A 20,858-nucleotide genomic window follows, 5' to 3' on the forward strand; every position below is an offset into this window, starting at 1 on the left:
AGACGGTGGTTTTATTTTAAAACATGCTTAATCACAGTAAGTAAATATGTTCACTTTTAGAGCAGTTTACTGTAAATATGATGATGTAATATTGATCCCCGCTGGGAAGCTCAGATGTCACAGCAGCCACATAGAACACATGGAGGTGGACGGAGAAAATACTGAATCATAAATAGATTACAGCTGGTAGTGATGACACGTGAGTATAAAGCACAAAAATCAATTACATTTGATTTTATTTATATAGCTCCAAATCATAACAGAAGTTATGTCCTGGCATTTTTCATAGAGAGGTCTAGACTATCCACCTTATACTCTTTATACTAATATTATTCACAGAGACCCAACAATCCCCACTGTGAGCGAGGACTTGGCGACAGTGTCAAGGAAAAAGTTCCTTTTAACAAGCAGAAACCTTTAAAAAGAGTATAAAATAAAAGTGACCAGTGTTTTTAAAAGAAATGTTGCATTATTGGAAATGTAGTTTGACACATAGTAGGGACTAAAATGCCTAAGCTGTTTTAATTTTGACCATTCCTTTTTTTAAATTGTGCTTCTTGTCAGTCTCAAATCTTTATAGTTGGAGTGTTCCTTTAAATTAAATACCCTGTATACCTCTGCTCCTAAAACCTTCATATGGTGGTGATAGAATACTAGTCTACTGGGGCCAGCCCATCACTTTTATTTCTTAGTTTAATTAGCAGTTTTACTACTGAAAGCATCTTGAATCTCTCACTGCACAGTAGATCTGTAAACCTCACTATGTTCTTAATATTGACTGTTACCCCTGCAAACCCCTGCACTGCTTAGACCAGTGCTTTCAGTCTTTGCAAACTTGACACTTTTTAGCATCAGATCGTCTCCCACAAGGTTACAATTCATTTGATGCAGTTCACTCTCTGCTGTCGTATAGCAGAGTAATACACCCCCTGGGTCACTCACTACACTCCTACTGTATACACATCTGTGAGCCCACAGTACACCAACCTGCAGTTACAGTACATTAAATACTGAATATATAGAGTGAGACGTGTGTTTCCCTGCCCTGTACTACTTGTGACCATAACATGGCTTCCATTGACTTTTTACCTTCAGAAAAACACATCCAGCCTCATCAATATGTAGTAATGACAGTGAGAATTTACTGAACATTTGAGGCATTTGAGGACACTGTAATGTAGTGAGCTTGTTTCATGTTAGAGCAGGTGTGGTGTGTTAGACAAAATTCTCGAAAACATGTACAATGTTACATACACATAACTAGAAAACTAGAAAAGTGGCGTGTAGTTTTGGCACATAATTCGGTATTTTTAACTGCAATCCTAACAGCAGTTTTAAAACTTGTAAGTCGTAGTGCCATTGTAACGACCGTCAAGTCATTAAGCACACAGCACATTATTATTGTGTCATACCAAATTATTAATGTACAGTACATTATATTATTCTGGTATGACATAATGAGAGACGCATTATGAATCTGATGTGACAATGTCATGTGACTGTTACTGAAAAACTTTTAAATATCCTCAACACATTAGAATAAAATCATATGAAAGTAGTCGTAGTAGTAATAGAAAGTAGTCTAAGCAATTATGTATGTGTTTATATATGTAACTTTTATTTAATAATGATAAGGAACATAGAAATATGACTATAAAGACAAAAGCAGGCCAGGAATATATCACACACCACAGCTGTGATCAGGATGTCACAGGTATTATATTAACCACTCTGTGCTGTACATGACATTATTATATTAGAGATTTTATGCATTTTAAGTCATGAAAACTCTTATTGAAGTTAAGTCACTGGACAGGAGTCATGACAACTAGTAATATCTCACATATGTACATTTATCTTCATGAACCTATCATGTGGCTCAGAGTAAAGTTAGATCATTGTAAGTAATATGTAGTTACATTAATTATGGTTTGTAATGGACGTTTTCCATTTTCAGCTGAGCCCCACACAGAATAGATGGCTGTAAGGTATAAATAAATCAGTGCTGCATGGGGATCGATAAGAGCAGGCAGGAACCGGTTACTCTAACACACACATTGTTAATTCTTGACTCACATTGTAACAGACAAAAACTCTCCTGCACAAGTGGACATGGAAAACATTTTAACACTGAGCCTATGTCAGCCCAGTTTCCATAACAACGTGTTGGGCAGCAAATGGCTTCGCTGCTACTATTTCCTCTCCCAGAGTGCTCAGAGGGCCAGTGTGTGTGTGTGTGTGTGTGTGTGTGTGTGTGTGTGTATGGGTGGTCATCTCTGTAGTAGAGGATAACAAAGTCTGATGTCTGAATGTCAGAGGTGACTTTTAAAAAGTGAAAACATTGAAGGTTTCAGCCACACCCAGAGGTTTAAACAGTGCACTTAAACCCCTCCTCCGTTCTTGCTGAGCTGTCATTCCATGAACAAAACAAACGTCCCCCACTGAGAACATAGACAGGAGGGAGTGTTAGATAATTAGAAGGGAAAGTTGGCAGCGTGCCCGATAAACAGTTGGAGGAGGCGGAGGGAGAGTCTGGTCTCTGGGCAGGAAGGGCACGGTCCTGGCATCCAGGAACAGATGTAGGACAAGTAGTGAGATCAGCAGTATGAGTGGACTCTAATCTGCTGCACCTCTTGAAAACATACTGGAACTGCTTATGAGATTAAATTATTGACTCGGTTCGGGTTACACAGCGGTTTGTCAATCTGAACTAAATCAATTTGATGGATTTTGCAAGGAAGAAATTGAAACGAAAGCGAAAGTATCATGAAGCTGGAGCTAAAGTTTTGAAAGCCAAAAGACAACAAAGATAAAGATTTGATAGAAATGAATAAAACAGAAAAGAATAGAACAGAAGCACCATTCACTTCAGCCTTCCTTTCTGAACACTTGGGGCCCTGGGAAAAAAATGAGCCGTGGGCCCCCCACTGAATTGTCTGCAACTTTAATGCTGTTATCATGAGTTTCCAAGGGGACTATTTACTTGGTTAAATAAAAGTCAAATTAAAAAGTAAAATTGAAAAAAAAAGACCGCATGGCACTAAATGGCACATAAAGAAGCTGTGGATTCAGCTTCTCCCGGTCATCTGAGGCCTGTTTTACAGGGTGGATAATCCAGATTTAGTCCAACATTTACATCTAAATATTGATGTTCAGGTAGTCTTTGTCGCAGACTGAAATATCTTAACAACTATTTGATTACCATTAAAATGAACAAACATCATGGTCCCAAGAGGATGAAGCCTACTGACTTTGGGGATCCTTTTTTTTCCTCTAGCACCATCATCAGGTAAACTTTGTAACAAATTTAATGACATTCCGAATGTTGGCATGCTCATGTTAAACTAAGATGGTGAACATGGTAACAACATACCAGGTAAAAAATCAGCATGATATCATTGTCATTGCAGCAGTGCACGGTATTCTAGCATGCTGATGTTAGCGTTAAAAAGCACCACTGATACATAACTTATGGAACTGCTAGCGTGTGCACACACTCTTTCATTGTTTCATGATAATGCCTGTAGTCTGTCTATTATCCAGTCCAAATGCTGTTGTTTCTCAGTGTAGACAAAGAATATTTTGTGATTTTAAAGGCCACCATATCTACAAGCTGTTTTGTCATGTATTGTGTTGGACCTTGACTTGCCGAACAACTAACCAACCAACAACCACCAGAGGAAAAGTCCACCACTAGAAAGCTGATAAACTGGTAAACTGAACAGCTTAAAAAATGTAACTGCAAATATCCACATTGCTCAGTTTAGATGATAAACAGCATGCTCCATACCCTTCAACACCATTAATATATACCCAAATAATAAGAAGAACTCATGACTTAACACAGATCTTTAAAAGGGAGAAAGATATGATCTCAGTTGGACTTCCAACATGGAAGTCAGGTGGAAGTGAATGAGGACGGGAAGCAAACAGGAAGAGGCACTGATATTAAATGCAGCATGTTATTGACTTTGTTCTATGAATCCCTGTAAATTATTAAAACAGCTTTTGCTGCATTTAATGGCTTCATGTGTCTGCAGTGTGCAGTTTGATCAGTTGGTTACTGTCGTCATCTACAAACACAGCATCAAAAAAAAAAAAAAAACCTAATTTGGCACATGACAACACTGAAATATTCCAAATTATTGATGGGCTGTCAAGATTCTGAGTTCCTCATCTTGCTTGATCACACAGTGTGTCTTTATCTGGCAGGGAAAGCTGCTGCAGTGTAGTGCTGCTGAATCTTGAGGAGATGAGGAGGAAAGTATCCCCACCAGAGGGATGGAGACAGAGCTGGCCACCACCCTGTAACCCATGGTAACGCCATCAGCTGCAGTGGGAGGAGCTACGTGTCTCAGACTGTGCCCGGATTGGCTAGGAACAGGTGTTCTGAGGTTCCATATAGGGAAGGCGGAGGAAGGGGACTGGAGGAGAGAGGAAGCAGGGCTCAGGAGGGGTTACTTTCAGATGTCTTATTATTTACCTGATTAACACTGAACACAAGGGGACATAATTCATCACTGACACAATATTCATAGACTTCCCTTTATTTAAAAGCCTAGATTATGTGAACTTCTGACTTGTATAGGCATATCTATTGCATTAATTAGGTCAATGGAAATGTCCATTTGACACAATCTCAGTCAATTGAACATAAAGTTGGGTTTTGAAATTTTCTAGACGCTTTTCATGCTGTAACTTTTACATTGTCTTCTATATTTTCCCCAATGCACTGATCTCAGTTAACGTCTCATTATCTTTGTTTTACACATAGCTGCACCTGTTTTAAATGAGAACAACAAGAAACTTAAACTGCCAGCAGCCAGCTAGGTCAGCATAGCATGAAGACTGAAAGCAGGGGGAAACCACTAGCCTGGCTCTGTCCAGAACTTCAAATTTGTCAGTATGTTTAATCCATATGCAAATCAAAGTGTAAAAACTACAGGAGGGTTATGTGTCAGACTATTTCTTCAGTCACTGCTAGGATAATTTGTCATCTACACTTTTTTGTGGATTAAATAAACAGAAATCACATTAATTAGTGAATTTTAGAGGTATTAGGCAGATTTTGTCACCTTTAGATAAATCCAGACTAGCTGTTAGTTTCATATAGAGCACACATCTCATCTAACACTCTGCAAGAGAATACGTATATTCCCAAAAATGTCAAACTAACTGATTAGCAAACACACATGCACAGAATATTTAGAATGTGTTTAGAGCACCAGCGGGCAAACACAACTTCTATAAGGATGTTTTATTCCCAGTTCCTCCCCAGTTATTTGAACAAAACCAAGTGAACCTGGCGAAGAACATGTGTAAAGTAAAGCATATAGACATTTATATATAAATCCGCTTTAGACATTAGGGAGTAAAATCCAATTCTTACTGTTCATTTGGAGAGGAAGAGTTGTAAATGGGAGTTTAACCCTGGTGAAAATAGGGTGGTGGAGGGGCAAAGAAAACAGAGTTATGTTAGAGATGTTATATGTTAGGAAGGCTTGAATAATAGCCCTAGTGATGGTGAACATACATAGAATTCTACTTAACTTAAAGCTTCATAAAGCAGCACAACAGGGAAAACACATAACGTGAGTAGATGTTCTATGTGTAGATGTTTGTTATTGCATGAGAAAGAAACATGGCTTCATGTTTTAATGCTCATGCACTGACACTGGCAAGAGAACACTTTGTAGATGACAGTTTAAATGATCATTGTGGGTAAATATTTCTCAGGAAATAACTGCAGGCACTGCAGTGTGTCCACCACTGGGGTGCAGTGCTTCCCCTGTCAGCTCTGTGCAGAAGGTTCACGGACACGCTGCGTTCTTCAGCTTTTAAACACTTAACATCAGTGTTGACATGGTTTCTTCCTGAATGACTCCCTGCTCTGGTTTCAGCAAACAGCTGACAGCTAAAACATCCAGGTCACACAGGGTCACTGGTTTGATGGATGAGGGCTCTTCAAAGAACAACTTCTGGGAATGTTATATTTGACAGGAAGCAATATGAAAAACAAACAACTGAGGTCAAAAGACGATTAACAAACCCAAACCCCACAAGTGCTGTTCTTCAGTAAAGAGAAGTATTTGCCAGCACTAAATGTAGTTGTTTTTACAGTCTTCTCACCTCAGCTGCTTTTCTACCTCCACACTGTAACTGTCGAGCAGAGCTCACAGGAATTTCCGGAGAGCTTGAAAACGTCTTGTGATTTCCTTAGAGGCCCAATGCCTCAGGTCTTAACTATGTGTGCCGACTCATCAGGCGTAGGCGAAGCTTCTGCTGCTGCTGCGGGCTTGAGTCATGTCCAGAAAAACAATGGCGGCGATCTAGCTGCTGAGGGTGACGGAGTGTGGAACCAAGTAGACGGAAAAAACAAAACACTTCATCTAAGACAACTTCACAATTAACAATGAAATGATAAAACAAAATGTAAACAATGCTTTGGCAATGCATTGTTAACCCTTTGGTTTCTTCAAAGTTTGTCAGTTTTCCATTTTTATGCCTACTTTTGGAACTTAAGTGGCAAAATTGGATCGACAAGTTTGAGAATTATATCCTTTTATCACTTTTAAGTAATAGTAAACTGAATATTGTAGATACTTCTCTGCCTGCTGGTCAAGCAAAACACTTGTATCATTTCATAGGCGAGCAATGAAAACAATGAGTTCAAGGCGTTGAGAGTTTCATATTTGAGCATCCACAAAACTAAGAATTCAGTTAAATTGAGGACATTAAGATATGACAGGTGGATAAGAAATTACCCATAAATAATAAATATATAGAAAAAAGTCATACTGGTGTTAAAGAGTGTAACAGCTGTTGGAATGAAGGACTTGCAGTCGCACTGCTAGATGCTACCACAGTGTCAAAGTTCTTAACAGAGTCCTGCACACTCCAAAGGAGCTCAGTCTCCTCAGCAAGTGGAGACAATTTTTTTGTACAGGACGTCTGTGTTGTCGGGTTGTTGATTTCTACAACCCTGGACCACACTTTAGAGCTCAGAGCATAAGACTATTGAAGCTACACATTTGAGTCCATGGACTACATAAAGTGAAGTAAGCTTTGATGCTATTATGGGGTAAATATATTTAATGTGTGGTATTAATATTGAACTTGCAAATAGCACATGAAAATGTATTAATACAGACAGCTAGCTGAAAAGTTAGATACTAAATAAGCTATAGCCTCATCATTTCATTGAACATTTATGAAGCTCATCATGATGCTAGCTTATCCCCAATTACTAAATTACCCCCGCTGTCCAGTTAATTCCCATTAATTTCCATAATTCCCATGGAAAGCCCCAGCTTAACGTCGCATGGAGAGAGATTTTCTGGAAATTTCGGAGAAATTTTAAAAGACTGGATTAATTTGCTTAACGTTATTTATTTAAATATAGTAGTCAGAAGTTAAAGAAAAGGCATGCTCAGAGAGTCGCTTCATTCAGGTAATCTTTAATGACAAAATGTTTATCTTTTTTTTTTCCAAATGTAGTGGGAAAAAGAAAAATCAAGCAAAATGCATCATTACAATAACTACTGTTAGACCATCGTCTGAGGGAAATCTCTTTCCACACCTTCCATATCCTATTAGGCCCTGCCATCAACAACAGACGGTTCATATTCTCACACTTTTAAATTCGACTTCCACTCTGTGTGTTCACAATCTTCAGGAAAAAACAAAAACAACAACAACAAAAAAAACGAACAACTCAAAACAAACCAAAACAGGAAAGAACAATCCGAAATGTCACTGTCAAATGCTGCATGTACAAACACAGGCAGAGACGAATGTCGCACTAAACAACAGTGCAGGCTGAGATGGAGACGATACAACAGTCACTGTTGGTAGTTCATGAGTCTGTCATAAGAGGTAAAACAAAAAGATAACACATCGCGAGTCCACCTGCTGGGTCAAATAGTGTTTGCAGCTGAATTCTTTCATGGAGAAGCTTTTTTTTTTTTGAAAAGGCAACAAAGCATCGTCCATTTTGTTGTCATCTAGCAAAAATCTGACTGCATTTCCATTTGTGTTTGTCAAAAATGTCACCCCGCTGGTTCCCCTTTAAATGTTCACCTTTAAAACTTGAACTCATCATGTACAAGTAGTCAGCAACAAACCAGTTAGTGGAAGAAAAACTGCATCTTCCTTGGAATCTGGACTTCTAAATCGAATATCATTTGACCCAAGTCTGGCTACGGAAGGTCCACTTGGGACAAAACTGACCACAGTCCAGCCTCAGAGATACTGCGGTCAAGCAATCATGTTATTCAAGTACCTGCATTTATGCATGAACTAGAGTCTTGTTCGATAAAAACAAACCCCTCTTCAGTCGAGTGGAAGTTGCTGCACGTTTGCCGTGTCACTCCAGCAAATATCACAGTGAGGATCACCTAGTACCTTCTGCCTGTCTATACTCACACAGACCCTGGAATCAGATTCTTTCATCTGCAGCTTGATTAATTATTTCTGCTTGTTTTGTGAACGTTTTGGCAAAGTGTTGTTGGAGTGTTAGAATGCAGGGCTGGCTACCACTTGGACATCTTTCTGAAAGACAGCTGCTTTAAAAACAATTCTACTCAAACTAATATCTCCGAAGCAAGTCACATGTTTCAAGTTAATACTTCATTTACCTTTTTTTAAGATTTTTAAAAAATAAAATGTCACAATTCAAGCAAACAAAAGCAATTTCTCCATTTCAAATCTTATGATATTAGGCTGTCTTCTTATATCAAATCTTTTTTGATGCCTTAAATATCTAAAAATATATGAAACAATCAGCAGAGTACCACGTAATATCCAGCCCCATCTGGAGTAAAAGTAAGTGTGAACTGACCGCTCATGCCCAACTCAGCTTTACAATATGTTGCAGACAAACCAGGAGGCTCACTGGAAGGACCACGTGGACTGTTTGGAAAGACGACTGAACATTTCTGAACCACGCAGCGCTGTTACCCGAAACCCAACCACAAAATTACTGTTAGTGTACACACTGAGAGGGACGAGGACAACACACAGCGACACCCTGGTTTCCAGTTATTGTCACTTTGCAAAAATATTCATTTAAATGCAGGACTGAATAGAATTCTTAGTTTTCATCAAAGAAAATGTCACATAAATCTCTCTCATCTGGCACACCGTGGAGCCGGAGACTCCCCTCCCAGTGCAATTCATGAGTGCTTGTGGTTTGGGATGGCCACTATGGTAACTCCTTTCATCATTACAACTTCACAATAAACCACCATTGTTGTAAAATAAATTTTAAAAAACGATATTACCTAAAGATAATGAACAAAATGGCTACTTTCATAAAGGCATGATCACTTTTTCAGTTTGCGTAGCCGACTCTGAATTTGGTCGAACCCTTTCCGAGATCGAGCACTGGGCTACTTGTGTATGTGGCACAATCTGTGGTCAGTTCTAAAACTGGGCAGTCCTCCCTTGTTGTCAGATAATCAAAGGGAAAGAGTTTAGTATGATGCTGTGACCCTCCCTGAAAGCCCACCCGTTAGAAACACTGAAACCCAAATTGCTGGGGGAAAAGGGAAAATATGACCTTATTCATTCTTTGAAAAGCTTATACAAATGAGTGAAGGGTATGAGGAGGGAGAGAGGGGGTATCTACAGACAGTCGAGAGAACATTGATCAAGAAAAAAAAGGGAAAGTTGGGGAAGGGGATAGAGAGAGGAAAAGACAGATGCATTTCTCCTGAGAACATGTCATATCTCAGGAACGAGGGGGGGGAAAGCAGGGGCAGGCGGGACAGAGCGAGGAGAGACGGGCGTTCTTCTCACGACAGCAAAACTTTCTCAACAACTCGTGGCCACTTCTCAGGCACTTTTCTCCATGTGTCAGGTTCAGAAGGAGCTGGTGGGTGGCGTGGTCAACCTTTTTCCGATGTAGACTCTGTTGAGAAGAAGGTGCACAGACAGGGAGCTGGTTACAGATCACCATCCAACAAAGCCTCGCTACAACAGGTGACCATCCACTACTGCTATGTGAATATTAGGAGTTTAGTGCATCAATATAAACACCTGGTGGTGCTAATTCTCTAGTCGAGTTCTACTAAAGCACTGCAGAAGAGGGTGCAACAAGGTGATGTCATTAAAAATGAAATAAGCATCAGAAATGAAATAAAAACAGATGAAAAAAAGAAAAGAAAACATGACAGAAATGAAATTCTTGTTTGTTTTTTCTGATCTTTTCATCTGCCACCATTTTTCATCTGTGTTGTGGGGCATAAGCTCCAGTCACATGCCTGTCATGTATGTCATGATTAATTCACCAAGTGCTCTGAGGTTAGTCAGATTTATTGAGAAAGCAACACGATGTGTACAAGACTGACAGACCTGTGACAGGGGGAGAGGAACTCAAGCAAACACATCAATCAAATCCAAAATATGAAGAAGCCCTTGTTCTAGAGTTTAACCAATAAAGCCTTGTGTAAAAACTAAAGCAGTTTAGACAAAGTATCTAAATGCCAGAACATATTAAGAAACATTCATGAAAAGAAATTCAACTTCAAATTGTTACTAGTTTTCCCTGTCTTACTGATAAAGATGAAAAACCAACAATGTGCTATAGGGGTGTAAAAACTGTTCGGCTCCCAAATGTGGTCATGAAAAAGAAAGTTTGGAAACTACTGGTCAGTAATAACCAAAAATGAAGTGCCTTTATTCCTTCATCTCTTCTACAGTGTCTAACTTCACACTGAGATGATTTAGCAACACCTTCTTAATATATTGTGTTTTATTGCTTGATAAGAGGAGATACGGTTATTGGGGTATGGTTTTTGAAGTTGAAGCCAAGAAATCGAAGCACAAATCTGTGTGAAGTTCCCTACTTAAGAAGTTTCTCAGACACCTGATGTGTTTTTCATTATATTTTTGTAATTTAACAGTAGTATCCAGGGACTTACTGAAAGACAAGCAGATCCCCGTTGTGTTATTTTTTGCAATTAAATCCAGTCTCCACAGTAAAGAGTAAACCTGATATTGGATGATTACTGGCAGCTTTTGACAGTTGATACCAGCCGTAAATTATGTCGATATGAGTCATCTCTGCATAGAGACTAAAAACACCAAAGGCAGCTCTATAGACTAAAAAACAACTTTACAAAATAAGGAACTCCAAGATGATTATAAAAGATTAAAATAAACGGAAATATGAATAATAAAACAATTATCCCCTTGTTAAGTTCCCGTTCAGTGATTTATTACATAACTATATAAACCACAGAATAGCTGATGCTGATCTAGTGATTAAGACAAGTTAGTTAATGACACTCGTTGAATGCCACATTATGTACAAGACTTTTGTCTGAGGTATTATTGCTGTGACATTATCTGACTGATGAGCCAGGATTATTGTAACATGTGTCATTGCAAACAAAAAGTGCTCGTGGGAGTGTCAGAGCTCTCTGTGAGGCAGCAGGTGTGCAGCTTTTCAGTCAGCAGCTGCTCTGCCAGTTTGTCACACAGATATGAAGGAAGGGACACGGCTGAGTCACGTCTGTGGATGTGCAGCTCCACCTAGTGGGCCCACTGGGAAATGTTATTCTAAAAATAAAAACACAAATTCTGCTAAAAATAAAAATAAAACTACAAAAACATTCACAGTAGTGTGTCACAGTAATCCGTGTTGGTCATTCGCTGATGAAAGAACATTGCTTGACATGTGATCTGTGGTGTGTGTTTTCTTCTTACCCCAGTCCCAGAGCCACGATGTGTGATAGTAGCAGCGAAGGGATGAAGACTTTGAGGAACTCGGCGGAGAAGATGCCTCCTTTCTTCATGGCCCCAGTCTTCCTCATGCTGAGTGTTACAGAGCGTCGAGGGTGACGGAAATGAAACTCCCTGCACAAATCACATGACACCTGTCAATCATGATGATTATTCCCCTATCTACCATTTACTGTCATTCGTTCAAACAGACAAACACTCTTTGGTTAAAGCTGCTGATGATAAAACTGAAGTGTGAGAGAACAGAAATATGTACTTAATGAGGATATATATTCGATTGGATCTAAAGGTTTCCTGCTGAATGCAGATTTTAACTGTTCTATTCTGTTGTTAATGTTTTAATGTTACTTTGTGTTCATGCTGCTAATTGGGTTTGAAGTGTTCTTTCTCTATAAATAAATAGAGATGTTTTCATGTTTAAGGACTCCTGAAGAGCAGAATAGCTCCTACAAATTGTTTCCATTTTGCATATTTTACATGTTGTTTGAAAGAAGCAATTTGTGGACCTAAACATGAAAATTATGATGGACAAGTTGGATGGATGGATCTGTTGTTTAATTCATAATGAAAATAGTCATAAGTTGTAAACCAACAGTAGTTTTCCACAAATGACAAATCAGCTTTGTGTGTCTAGAGAGATTCACTTCTATCTTCTTACTTCCTTACAGTCCGTCTTTAATTTTAGGTTATAGCTGCACCAAGCTACATCTGTGGATGACTTCAGTTATGACTGCTGTCTGAGCAGACTGAAGATCACATTATACACACACATCTAGCCCATGCTAAACTGGCTTATCTATAGGATTTATATGTTAGGAAACGTTGGCTGGATCATTCCAACATCTATGACATCTTTTTATTCTAGAACCTTTGTGTATACACATTTTGTGTGCAGCACTAAGAGTCAGTTTTGTTCCCCCTGTTTTGATATAGAGAATATTCAAAATGATTTTGTTGACCTATTTCTCATAAACATAATAATACATAATGAAATAATAAAAATAAACCCAGGGCACAAATAATGACGAAATAAGCAGTCAACAGTTTATATGACTGTGGCTGCAGCTAAAAATCGTAACCGAGGAGGCAATTATAGAAAACAAAAAAAAATCTGAGATGATCGACACAAGACAAAATCTGAAAATCTTTCTTCAGATTTTTGAAAATAATTAGGTCAGCACTAGAGCGTCTTACACTATATCTGGCAGCTGGATTTATTTGGAACTTTATTTCCATAATGACTAACCACTTTTACAGAACAAACAAGCAGCTGTGTGTTTGGTCGCCATGGAGACATTACGCTGATGTTTACTGAGTTGAGACTTACTTAGGGGGAATGTTTTCTGGTCGACTAGACCAGTCAGCAACCCAATCTGCGTCCTTCATCAGGATGTCCATGTCCCTCTCCTTGTCCAAGACGTCCTCTTCTGACTAAAGACACAAACACACACACACACACAAAACCTCAGCCTTCAGGCTTTATGTCTGTGACTACTCTTTTATGAAAACAATGTATATTTTTCACTCATTTCAAATCAGTTTAAAACTCTGTCATCAGAGTGCAGAAGAGTGGAAGTGATGGTGGTGGCATTCTGTGCACAAAAACACAGAAATCCACACTAGGTGTGGCAGCCATCTCCATGGAAACTAAAGGCAGGCAGCAGTTGTCATTCTCGTGCACATGTGCCCCTTCAGGGCAGGTGGTTGAGGTTGCCATGGCAATGGGCTGATGGAGAACCTGAGAGGCGCACAAGCTCTTACTTGGCTGTCTCTTCTGCTGGTCACATCCACGTCAAAGATGATCTGTCCATCATCCTGGGGACTGTGGGGCCGCGGAGGGCTGTGGGCAGAGTGGAAAAAACCTCCAACAAATCAGAGGCGTCGCATTTGAAAAGTCACAAACTCGTGACTCCTTAAGAACTTCACATCATGCTCTGAAGTGCTGGTGTGTGACTTAACAGGCTTCATACCAGGGAGTGAAAAATATTTGTCTCTGATTGATTGGCAGGTGTTTAGGACAAAACGTGACAGAACACCTCAAACATCACAAAATCTGCGCAAAAGGGATAGTAATAGGTAACCATGGTTACAGTGCTTCAGATGTGCGTAAATTTAACAAACTACTATGAAATCTTGAAAGTGTATCACTATTTAACCACAGCTTCTCCTTTTGCCGTGGTATCAGGGCCATCTGATGTTTAATATACAGTCAAAACAATATAATTTCTTCATTTTTTTTAAATTATATTTTTCGGCCTTTTATGCCTTTAACGATAGGACAGCTGAAGATAGACAGAGGGGGGCAGAGAGAGGGAAATGACACGCAGCAAAGGCCGTCTGATGCGGGGCTCGAATCGGGGCCGGCTGCAGCAAAGACTATAGCCTCTACACACGGGGCGGCCGCGTTAACCACTACGCTACCGACCGCCCCAACAATATAATTTCTAATAAGAATATATTTTACTTCTAGCTAAGTCTCTTGACAAACTTACATGCTTTGGTGTAAAAGCCAGGACACTTAATTATTAAATTATTTATCACTTAACTATTTTGATGATTAAATAAAAAATAAATGAAATCAGTTGCAAATAAAAGTAACCTCGGCTATCTCCCAGCTCTAATATAAGCACTCCTTGTCATGTGAAATGACACCTCTCATGTACAGCTTTCCGCCCTGCAGGCATGCATGTTTGTTGACAGTATAGAATGTTTAACCGTTCTTTGCCAAGCAGTAAAGTCCTGCGCTCTGGTACAGTGGCTCAAACACTCACAATCCTCCCCAGATGACTCACCGACAGCTGACTGCCAGCGCTCTGATAAGCTCGGCTTTATCACAGCCTCGAGGAGTACACACAAAGCACATGATGTGACTGAGAGTTGAAGGGTCAGGGTTTTTCTCAATAAAACGAAGACATCATTGTGTTTTCGGAAGCTGAAGTTGGAGCTGACTCAACTGTTGAAAGCTGCAGCTATGGAAGAGAATCCACCCCTGATGTGCGGGCTGACTTCAGTTTTCCACTGGTATATTAAGGAAAGTTGAGAGGTTTTAAAAGCAGAGTGATCAGTTTTAAAACACTTATAAGAGGGGGTTTTTGTTACACTTTTCCCTCTGGGCTTTTATTGGGTGATTAGCAGATGAATAGCCATCTGTGTATCTCTGCTGGAAAGTTATATTTCAGTCAAGCTACCCGGGGCTTCTGTTGTCTGAATGTCTGAACTGTCCTACAATTTTTATAGTTTGTTTTACTGAAAAAAAAAAAAAAAAAAAAGTACGATGGCTGAAAAACAACAACAAAAAAGAAGAATCAGAACTCTCAGCACGTAGCATGGACGTGAAGTGAGACAGACTGCTCCAAACTGAGTGAAAGTAAGGAACATTAGACGGCAACCGGCTTCTCCACGCGGCCTCCATCTTCCACAACTATAAACACACCTTGTATGAACCCAAGAACTCATGACTTTGTGATCATGGTGGAAATTCCTGTGCCTTCATCTGTATTAAATGTTACAGATTCAGAAATGGAAGCACCTGTTCAACTAAACCGGCTTAATTTTGAGTTAAATGATGATCATTTTGCTTTGTTTGTGGCATTTTTAAATAAATAGTCCTCATTTTTTCTATTATGCTATTTATGCAGTCTACAGAAAAGCATCCCTGGAGCTACTAAGGACTCTTATGTCTTCTGGGGATCCTTCAATAGGCAGATCCTGGGATATTTTGAACTGCATCAAAACATCTTCAGAGGATTCTTAAAATACTCTACTGAGCATATAACAGTGTTGGATTAATGATGGAGAAAGTTAGTATCAAAACGCTCGATCCATGGAGAAATGCACACAGCCCATATGTAGAAACTGTCCCTTTAAACAAAATCACCAGGACTTCCGTACGGTTGTGATGTCACAACTATACAATCATCGCCTTCAGCCATGCTTTCAGCACAGCCCGTTCTAACCCACCATCTAGGAACACTACAATCTGTTACCTGTGGTTGGCCCAGTCGTGCTTCACTCAGAAAACAGTAAGCCAATCAGAGGAGAGGCTCATTAATATTAATGAGACAAAACACAACATAAAAAACACTGTTCTTGCCAGAGCTCCAGAGAACTGTGAGAGGAGAGATGTAAAACTATACTGAGACAGATTTTGGTACCTAAAACTATAAACATAATCTTATCTTATATCTTTCTTATAAATCTCAGGCTGCTAACCTCAAACAGAGATAGAGAGAGACTATTCATTTATAGTCAGCTGAGTTTAGGCCACTGATGTCATTTATCAGACTTCACACAGCTCCCTGTGGGGACACAACAGCATTTACAAAACTGTTTTCGCACACGCAGTATGACTCCCCAACACGTGAAAACAGCTTGATATGTAAAATCTGTGACGTTCCTCTTTAACACTACCTGTCGCACGAGGAGTTGCTGCGACTCGACTCGTGCTGGGCATCCAGCAGGATCTTCTCCATGTCTCCGTTATGGATCGAAGACGATGATGGGACGTGCTCCAGCCCACCCACCATGGCCTCTTCTTCCTCCACCTGAGGGAGGGGCAGCAGGCCTGGGGCCGGCCCGTCTGTGGTGGACGGCTGCGCTGATCCTGCTGTGCCTCTGTTCATCTCCAACTCCACCCAGGACCCTGTGGGAATAAACAGACACACCAACTTTCATTCACTCACTGCTGTCTGTGCTGCCAATGTTTTCCTGTTTGGATTTTAAACGATTTCCACCAAAACAAACAAATCCATTTAAAAAGATCAATTTTTCACCCAGATTTTATGTCCCCACCCACACACTTAACGATTATATTTCGTGCTGCACGAAGACGTTGACTACCATAGTTTATTACAATGTCCTATTGCAAAAAGTGGATGTTATGTTATATTTTTTTCCAAAAATAAACAGATTGAATAATTAATTTAACATAAAACAATTTTATCCTTATGCTTTTTATATAAAAAACTAAAAATAATGAGCTGACAGTAGGGAACTACTAGATGTTATTAAAGTAAAACTTGGACACAAGTCTTAAATAGTGAGCCTGGCAGCCAGCTGTCCTACAAAGCAGTGCATACGACTCATAGAGTTGCTCTGTTCAGATAGAGTCAGGATTGCCTGAGAAGACAGCAGGTGTAAAGTCGTGTCAGTAAACTAATAAGCCAACATCCAGCTCAGTGCAAGATCTGATATGCCCAAAGGAGCAGGTTTTTACTGCTTACACTGGCCACTAAAACCATTGTGTGCAACTGGGAAGCATCATTTAACTCTGACCTTATTTCACTTTGGTGCATGTTACCACCATTTTGGTAACATTTTTTGGAATATCAGGCTGTCTGTGCCTCTAAAGCAGGAGACACTGTAGGAAAAGCTATTTAGATTTTGACTTAAGCAGGAGACACTGTAGGAAAAGCTATTTAGATTTTGACTTTTTTGTGGAGAGAAAGTATTACTTTATTTATTTCCACAGAGTGATAGATTTCTAACATACTGTCAGAACTGTCAGTGAGGGAGAGAAAGTGATACTTGGCCTCAAAGGACCTTTTCACAGCAACAGACATTTGACTTGTCATAGCAGGACAAGCACAGGTGGAGCTAAAACGATTAATGGTGGCGCTTTTCAAGTTTTAGTGTCCTGGTGGTCCCCTGTCAGCATTAGCAACACAGAAGCCTGAAAAATATTGTTAACTGTGCCTCTGCTTTTCTTACTATGACATGCCCAAACATGCCTTTGACTAGCATGGGGAGTTCAAGAACCCACAGTAATCCACAAAGTGCAGCAAAAAGCCAAAGAAAATCACGTGGATGAGAGCGAGAGGGGAAAGGTGTCAGAATGATTTCCTGATCCTAAGCTGGGACAGGACGAGAAGATAGACAGTCTGAGCCCATCCGTCAACGAACTTCAAGAGTAAAGCTCTATTTACTGCTGTGTGATGAAAGGGCAGTAAATGCCTGCCCATGTATGTACTGTGGTTTCTCGTAGACCTTGACTGTGATATATGACGCTCCCCCTGTTCGTGCTGGGGAGCTGGGGATAGGCATGGACTGGCAGCTTTTAGGGCATAGAGCTGGGTTACAAATACAGAGGAGGGGCAGGTTAGCCAGGGCAAGAATCGGGGGAATGGTGGGGAAAGAAGTAGTCGAGTATTTGTCGTCATGCAGCTTTAAAAAAAAAAAAAACAACACACACACACTAAAAAAACACTTTCTTCCTCTGTGCTCACAAAGATAAAAAAGAGGAAGGAATGCCGAAGAGGTCACAGGACCCCATAACTGCAAGTAAACACCATGTTCACATGAGCTTTCACCAGTTCAGGCATCAGGCCAGTTACACCCCCTACCTAAACGATACACCCCTCCCCCTCCACCCAGCTAAAACAGGCCTGGACTCAGCACTAGCACTCATCCTGCAGATTACACGGTGAACTGCGAGCCAAGCTGCTCTTGACAGCCCATTGTCTCCACTGTGCGGACTAAAACCACACTGCCGTGGCGTTGACGCTCCCGAACATTCTGGCCACAGAGCAGTTACGAGCTGCTGGGAGGGTTTAGAGGAAGCAGATACGACGTGACCCCCTTTGATCCGCTGATGCTGAGGTATAGACAGGAGGGCGGCGGGTGCCTCTTGCCTGAAGATCCCAGGTATTAAGATAAGAATGTTTTGTGTTAGAGCTCCAGGAAAGGCCAAAAATAACATCAGTCTCAGATAACAGAGCACACCGCTGACCCCTCCATCTGATAACGCAAGGTGTTATTGTCCCTAAAGCTATGTCTCGGCATGGAGCGTCACAGTCCAATATCCTGGTGCCACCAATAAAACGTGTTGTGCGTTTTATACACCTTATATCAAGTTATTTTTGCTCTGTGAGATTTAATAATGACCGCTGTGTTTGCCAGCAAAACGAAAAATATGTGCTGGGTTAATGTGCAAGGGATTATGGGGCCCCAGATGAAACAGACTGTCTGATCCTTTTGAAATGTTTGCAGCACCTCCTCCAAGTATTTTTATTGCCTTATTTGTCGCTGTAACAGGTCAGACTTTTCAAGATATAGTATTTACAACAACAACAAAAAAGATGTACTGCTCTAAAATACACATCAGAACTAGAGAACTCAAGTCTGTCTGATGAAACCAACACTTGTTGCTTTCCATCTCATTTAACAGAGGGTAGATGGAGCCTAACATGCTGTTGAATGTACAAATACCGGCGGTAACCATGGTAAATCATTACTACCACCCACCAGACAAATATTGGCAACCTGCTTACACCATGAGCAGTTTTTAGAAAGGTAACCATCCATCACTGGTTGTTAAATTCCTGGTAGAAAATGTGTCTCTTAAAATTAGAAAAAAAAAAAAAAGTGGTTGGAAAGTTTTGATTCCTGCCCAGATTGTGCGGCTTTGAATCTCCCAACCTCCACGTACCAACACTGCTGTGTGCTGGAACACTTTCCCCACCTTCCCTCGCGTCTGAAACGTCTGTCCCCCCTTGTCACTGTGGCCATAAATAGCATGCCAAGTCACGGCCCCACATAGTGTGGTAAAACTTGAGCTTTCTAAACAGGCTTCTGAGTCAGTGCAGCAGTGCAATAAACAAGCCTTTGTTTCTAATGGACTATGCAAGCTTGGATGGCCTTATACAGTATGTGGCCTATCCCATTTCAACAAATCAGTGTTCAGGTGATATATTTCCACTCACTTCATATGATGCTTTCAAATGCAAACTGAGTTAGTCATTTATTTAGAGATAGACTCCAATTCCTTTGAAAGATTTTGGTTGTTTTTTATTTATCTTGGTATATTTCCATACTTAAATATAAAAATACACACATAAATAGACGAAGAAATATATAAACGTTATATACGTACGCTGCTACGCTGTTTAAAGTGTTGAATTGCCTGTAGAGGACGTGAAAACTACGTTTAAATGTCTCTGGCCTCATTTTTTTTTTTTACCAGTTCTGACTTCTTCCATCTCGCCTTGTTGACAACGCTTACTCCCACCCACCCCCCTTGCGCCTCGATCGCTGATTGGCTCGCTCGCCTCTCAGTCAAGCGTGTCGAAACGCCATTGGTGCGCCCACTGTCAATAAACACACGGAACATAGCGTTCTCAGTCCTTCCCCCTTTCCCTGTAGCTTCACGGCGGAAAAAAAAAGATAAACGGGCAAAATAAACTATTTAAACGATTAAAAAACCCTCAATAAACTTGTTAGAAATGTACGGCTGCATAACCCGACACACTCCACAGAGAGAAAATACACTGACAGGCTGCTCCAGTCCAGTAATTTGTTAACATTTAGCTTACCGTTTAGCCCGGGGTCTCCGTTGTTGTCTGTAGAAGTAGCGTTAGCAGCGTCGGACATCGTTTGTGCCTGGTGAGCAGGGTGGGCTGCATAAAAAAAGGCTCGAGTCAGTGAGAAACTTGCACTACCGTATCTGCACACATTCAGACGTGCGATAGTACAACTGAGCAGCGTCGCCCCCTGCCCCGTGCTTTGGTCAGACAGCGGCTAGCTGAGCTAACGCACCGCTGCGGTTTGTTTTCTCCGTCAGTCTGGGAGCAGCAGCCCGCGAGCCGCTCAGACCCCCCGGAGCTGGCTCGTGACGTCACACCGTCCCGTTGATAAACAAAAGGAGAGGGTGTGAATTACATAACGAGCAGGAATTAAAAACAAACACCGGCTACAGGCTACATCTGTGAGCATCGATCCCAGATAGAAAATAGCATTTCATAAACAATGTGGTGTGTCTGGCGCGTTAGCGCGATTTGTCCGTGTAAAGAGGAGGGCGTGTGTGCGTGCACGTACACAGCACACGAGGCAGATGTGTGCCAAAGTCTAGCTTTCTGCAAGCAGACGCTACATCAGCTGATCTCAATAAACCCTGAGTGGCTCAAGCGCCAGAGAGAAGCTGCTTTTTAAATTGTGTCCATCCGACTCACAGCTGGATTTACACACTCCACTGTCAATTTTTAATGATTGATAACCAGCAGGAAGCAGCGTGGAGATTAACTTCACCGTTCTAATCAGTGACATCAGCTGATCCTGTGTTTGTTTATAGTGTCAACATGGATCTTGGATATCTTGATGTGATTTAGCAACTCATGAAC

General features: G+C 40.6%; 1 protein-coding gene across 1 annotated transcript; it reads right to left on the bottom strand.

Annotated features, from left to right (window-relative positions):
• Positions 1-7,437: 7,437 nt before the first annotated feature.
• On the bottom strand, positions 7,438-20,556 carry bnip3lb (BCL2 interacting protein 3 like b). The gene is made up of 7 exons (XM_027278562.1): positions 20,278-20,556; positions 20,055-20,138; positions 16,156-16,387; positions 13,507-13,585; positions 13,073-13,176; positions 11,710-11,859; positions 7,438-9,910 (listed from the first exon to the last, which is right to left on the bottom strand). The coding sequence occupies exons 2-7, from the start codon at positions 20,110-20,112 to the stop codon at positions 9,862-9,864; spliced, it is 672 nt and encodes a 223-aa protein (XP_027134363.1). The 5' UTR covers positions 20,113-20,138; positions 20,278-20,556; the 3' UTR covers positions 7,438-9,861.
• Between the last annotated feature and the right edge of the window lie 302 nt (positions 20,557-20,858).

The sequence above is a fragment of the Larimichthys crocea genome, chromosome IV (genome assembly GCF_000972845.2).
Source record: "Larimichthys crocea isolate SSNF chromosome IV, L_crocea_2.0, whole genome shotgun sequence".
Taxonomy (NCBI): Eukaryota; Metazoa; Chordata; class Actinopteri; family Sciaenidae; genus Larimichthys; species Larimichthys crocea.

Excerpts from the sequence above, each read along its gene's own strand:
- bnip3lb (XM_027278562.1), bottom strand. The coding sequence starts at position 20,112 with ATGTCCGACGCTGCTAACGCTACTTCTACAGACAACAACGGAGACCCC. Across the intron at positions 13,177-13,506 it reads CCAGCAGAAGAGACAGCCAA|TCAGAAGAGGACGTCTTGGA; the intron begins GTAAGAGCTTGT and ends TTGTGTCTTTAG. Across the intron at positions 11,860-13,072 it reads CCAGAAAACATTCCCCCTAA|GGAGTTTCATTTCCGTCACC; the intron begins GTAAGTCTCAAC and ends TGATTTGTGCAG.